The sequence below is a fragment of the Squalius cephalus genome (assembly GCF_949319135.1).
Source record: "Squalius cephalus genome assembly, chromosome: 2".
NCBI lineage: Eukaryota > Metazoa > Chordata > Actinopteri > Cypriniformes > Leuciscidae > Squalius > Squalius cephalus.
The window spans coordinates 64185400-64190399 of NC_137123.1; the positions used below are offsets into that span (position 1 = coordinate 64185400).

At 41.6% G+C, this 5000-nt stretch overlaps 2 protein-coding genes across 3 annotated transcripts in view; one reads left to right on the forward strand and one right to left on the reverse strand.

Moving 5' to 3' along the window:
- The window catches only part of pcid2 (PCI domain containing 2), a 14763-nt gene extending 14642 nt beyond the window's left edge, over positions 1-121 (forward strand). For both annotated transcript variants that reach the window (XM_079864048.1, XM_079864047.1), the window contains exon 15: positions 1-121. This exon is cut by the window's left edge and continues 83 nt beyond it. In XM_079864048.1, coding sequence (XP_079720174.1) covers positions 1-7 — 7 coding nt within the window. In that variant the 3' untranslated portion in view covers positions 8-121.
- The window catches only part of prozb (protein Z, vitamin K-dependent plasma glycoprotein b), a 9942-nt gene continuing 5016 nt past the window's right edge, over positions 75-5000 (reverse strand). Inside the window, exons 3-8 of the mRNA XM_079864049.1 lie at positions 4618-4642; positions 4004-4117; positions 2974-3105; positions 2823-2887; positions 2612-2729; positions 75-2037 (exon numbers count right to left, since the gene is read on the reverse strand). Coding sequence (XP_079720175.1) covers positions 1541-2037; positions 2612-2729; positions 2823-2887; positions 2974-3105; positions 4004-4117; positions 4618-4642 — 951 coding nt within the window. The 3' untranslated portion in view covers positions 75-1540. The remainder of the gene's footprint in view (positions 2038-2611; positions 2730-2822; positions 2888-2973; positions 3106-4003; positions 4118-4617; positions 4643-5000) is intronic.

The window sequence follows — 5000 nt, forward strand, 5'->3', positions numbered from 1 at the left end:
GTCCTGAACATCAGCTCCCAGAATGCATCTGTTACCCACCGTTCCTCAGTATCGTTCTCATTCTGTGTTTGACCTTGTTTTTTTATTGATTGTCAAATAAACGTCACAGTTTTGTACTTTTTTTTTTTTATTGTGACATTCTCATGACAAATATACTTAACCCTGATGTCTCATGACTGAAGCATCTATACTGGGAAACACTGGTGTAGGATTTACTGTGAAACAAGTTAGTCAAATAATTACAAAGAAACTGCAAGTACCACATGGAATTAAACGTGACATTTAGTAGAAAGACTGAAATAGTATTTTCTTGTGAAACGTACTTCAATAATCAATGTTTTCTTTTGTATTTCTCATGTTCAGTAGTGATTCTCATGACGGTAATACGATATTTTGTCTAGATCACTAAAAACAAATATTATGATGATGTATAAATACTTCATTTAAAGGCCCATCATTGGTCAGTCAGTCAGATAGCCCCGCCCCTAACACCACATGTGATTGGCTGAGTCAGAAGTTGCCATGTCACTCAAAACATACAGATCAGTGTTGCAGTGTTTTACTCTTTACCAGTGACTCGGATCATAAAACTGACTAGCTGTAAATGTAATTTTCAAATGCATATTTCTATAATTTGACGTTATGCTGATCAGAAGTTGAGGAAGGGGTTACTTGCACAATATCATTCTATAGTGTTATTTTGCAGTAAAATATGACCCACACATGACTTTCTCAGGTTCAGTGTTGGGGAAAGTTACTTTGAAAAGTAATGGATTACAACATTGCGTTACTCCCTTAAAAAGTAACTAATTGTGTTACTTAGTTACTTTTTAAGACCAAACCTTTCACCAATAAAAACTAAAAATCTAAAGTCATTTTTGCTTATGGTTTAACTGAATCATCGAAGGTCAGAAGCAAGTACATTGGTCAATGAAGTGAGATTAAATGCATAAAAATATTTATTTAACATATTTAATTATTGGAGGTTTGTGTATTATTCTGATTTTGCATTCCATAGTTTTAAAGAATACTGAATCTTTTTTTGTTCAAGTGAGACGAGAAAGTGCTCACATTTAGTGTAGAACCACAATAACCATCATGTTCACACACACACACACACACACGCCTCTTGACAGAGCGCTGTCAGTCAATAAATGTGAAAAAGTAACTTGCGTTACTTATTTGAAAAATTAATTCACATATGTTGCTGTAAATTTAAAAGTAATGCGTTACTTTACTAGTTAAAAAGGGTTACACTTTATTGTGATTGTTACAGTGTAATTTAATTGTAAGTACTGAGTAATATTAAGCAACTACATGTACTTACTATAGGGTTTAGGGTAGTATTAGGATTTGTTGCATGTAATTATGCATAATTTACTGTTATTACTATGGCAAGTACATGTAACATATGTAACAAGGACGCTAAGCTAAAGTGTTACCGAAAAAGTAATCTGATTACGTAACTCAAGTTACTTGTAATGAGTGACATAACCCTGCTCAGGTTATTGGTGTCATTTCTTCATCATCATCTTCATCATCATTGTTCTTTCTCGGATGCGTGCAGCAGCGGCCGGAGCCAGTGCAAGTATCGGGACAGTTTGGTGAACACGAGTCCTTTATCACAGCCTCCGACTGACAGAGAAAGTCCCGTCAGGAACGCCGTCTTCCCCTCCACTGTCGCCACGGGACTCCCGGACTTCACCTCACACTTCATCCCTTTGCTTTCAGACTCCTGTCTCTCCATGCAGAACATCTTGTTGGTCATTAAGAACGTGAGGTTGAGAGCGTCCCGACAGTCGTCCAATGAGAGGTAAGCGTGTCTGGCTCCGCCCATGACCACGCCCTCTCGGCCCGCCCTCATCAGGATGTTCTCGCTGAAGTCTTTCTCCGGCAGGCAGAGCGGGACGATGGACATGTGTTCTGGAAGCGGTTCCTTCAGCTCCAGGAACGCCAGATCGTTCTCCGGACCGGACGAGTAATGCTTGTGAGGCGTCCAGCTGGAGACAACCAGCGCTGAGCTCGAGTCCCGGACCGCTGGAAGACAAGAGCACAGGCACTTAAAGGGGTAGTAAAAATGAAAATTAGCCCATGATTTACTCACCCTCAAGTCATCAGTAGGTGTATATGACATTCTTCTTTCGGACGAATACAATCAGAGTTATATTAAAAAATGTCCTGACTCTTCCAAGCTTTATAATGGCAGTGAATGGACGTATATTTTTTTAAGTCCATCAAAGTGCATCTGTCCACCCCCCCCCCACACCCCCCACACACACACCTGTCCCACCCACTTCTTAAAACAAAGTTACGCCACTGGCATCTACTGGTAAGGCTGCACTCGCCACTGGTTATTCTGGGATTCTGGATGAGTGAGATTGGCCTGTTCTGTTATTGCCGGAGTTTCTGAAGCTCGAGTAAAGACTCCGCCCTCTTCTGAACGGAGGCGGAGCTAAAGCTCATATGCATTTAAAGGGACACACACTGATATTTCACAGACACATTCTGGTGACACCATTGATTTACATTACATCTTGTGAAAAGGGGCGTAATATGTCACCTTTAAAGTCACAATTCTTATGTTTTTATGGAACGGTTGGTTAGTGCTCACCGAGAGAGACGTTGCGCTCCGGCAGCGTTGACATACACACGGCTGACGTCAGCACTGACTTACGGCCCACAACCACACCGTGACAGATGACATCACCGCTGCCGTTCACGAACCGCACCTGCACACATCATCATCATCATCAAGTGCTCTTCTGATTGGCTGAGTATGGTGTCCTGCGCTAGGGATGCTGGGTAACCCGGTCGATTCTCACCTCCCACAGGCATCTTCCATCAGGACAGAAGCTGGACGTCTTCGTCGTTCCACACGGGTTCTGAACTGAGAACATGGAGGAGGTCAGTGTCACATGTTCCACACTATGTAAATGAGCCACAGCAACGCAGCCAATGAGAAGACAGCGGTACCGTTTGGCGAGCAGCTCCTGCCGTTGCTGTGAAGAGTGAATCCGCGCGTGCAGAAGCATCGATACGCGTCAGCCGTGGGTCTGCAGAAGTGCTCGCATGCTAACGGCCCGGCGGACGGACACTGGGATTTATCTGCAAAACATCATCATGAAGCATCTGACACACACTGAATGTGTCCATCACATGTTCACTAGCATCACTTTAGGGGCTTTCGCACCGGGTAGTTCTAGGAACTTAATTCTAGGAATTCCCCGAGAACTAATGGTTCCCACAGGAACGTTTTCCTGGTTGCGTTCGCACCGCCAGTAGGAACTCTGAAGTGACGTGAGACACGCTTGTTGTTGAGACTTTTATTTTGACGGCGCTGAGAACGCCAGAGCTCACAGTGCTCACATTCTCCTGTTCATCAGTGTACGATCTAACAGTCCTGTCTAATACATCATTATATAGAACTGTTATACACAGACAGTGATGAAGAGTTATTAGCGTGTGTCGTAGCCAGTGATGAAGAGTTATTAGCGTGTGTCGTAGCCAGTGATGAAGAGTTATTAGCGTGTGTCGTAGCCAGTGATGAAGAGTTATTAGCGTGTGCGTGTGTTGATGAGCAGAAATACATAATCATGTTTCTCTTGATCCCTCAAAGTTGTGTTGGGTTTTCTCCTCAGAGTAAAGATTGAGAGGCCAACTGTTTTACATGTTCATAGAGTTAGTTTGTGGAGTAAATATATAGGCTATAATCTGTGTGTGTACACAGCCTTTTTAAAAATGGCGGGCATTGGTGTTTTGCGTGCGTTCGGCCAATCAGCGAACACTAACGTCACGGATAGTTCCTATAGCGCTGGTTTAGACCGACTCTGAAGGAGGAGTAAATCAGTTCCTCCAAAAGGAGATCCTAGAACTAAAATTGTTCCTAGTTCCTGCGGTGCGAACACGTCGAGATCTGGGAACTTCCGCCAATAGTTCTAGGAACCATGAAAAGGTTACTCCGGTGCGAAAGCCCCCTTTCACTCGTGTAAATGATCTCGTTCACCGGTTTGACAGTCGGAGCCGATGTACATGTCGGAGCAGGTGCAGGTGTAGCCGCCGATCCCGTCCTTACACACTCCGCTGTGTTTACACGGATGCGAGCTGCACTGATCCCCGTCTGAGAACGGGAAGAACGGCAGGAAAATATCAGTTGAAGAGAACAATACAGTGTAGGCTACATGTAAAAGTAAAGAATTAAACAATGATAAATAGTGTAAAAACAGGTTAAAACTACACTGCTCTGCCAAAGAAAGTCACTGTTTGGTTAGGCAAATGGTTAAGAGTCTATGATTGGATAATTATTGCAGTCCCGCTATGACATCACGGTTTTCTCCAGAGCGGCTATATAGTTAACTAAATTAATAACTTTTTAACAACAAATATAAACCATCACTGAACTTACTTAAGATGGACTATGACAATTTTCTTCTAGAAACAAACTCTGTTGCATTATTTTCCTGTTATCACTGTAAAGCTGCTCTGAAACACTCTGTGTTGTAAAAATTTACCTATTTAAATACAAACAGTGACTTTTTGTGTTGGGCCAGGCAGGCAGCTATAATATAATAGTCATTTCATTTAATTCAAGTATGATTAAACTTTCTAAAGGTCACTTACCATAGTATTTGGCCCAGAACTCATTCTTTACAGGGAAATAAAAAGAGTTGTAATGAGTGAAATTGTTTCAGCAGCATTTAGTTAAATTAGTTATAAAAAAAGAATAAATAACAAAACATAATTATTATGTACTAAGTCATAATTTCGACATGAAAGGTGGAATTTATGACATAGAAAATTATCATTACATTTTAATGTCATAATTATGAATTGGTATGTTAATTTCGATTTTCATGTCATAATTGATACATAAACGATTTATAAAAGCATTTTTTTCCTCATGTGATGGACACTGTCTTGATGGGAGGAGTCTATTAGCCCGCGCTCAAGCAAAAGAGCGCGAACTTCAGACATCCCAGAATAATAAGATGATGAGATCCCTC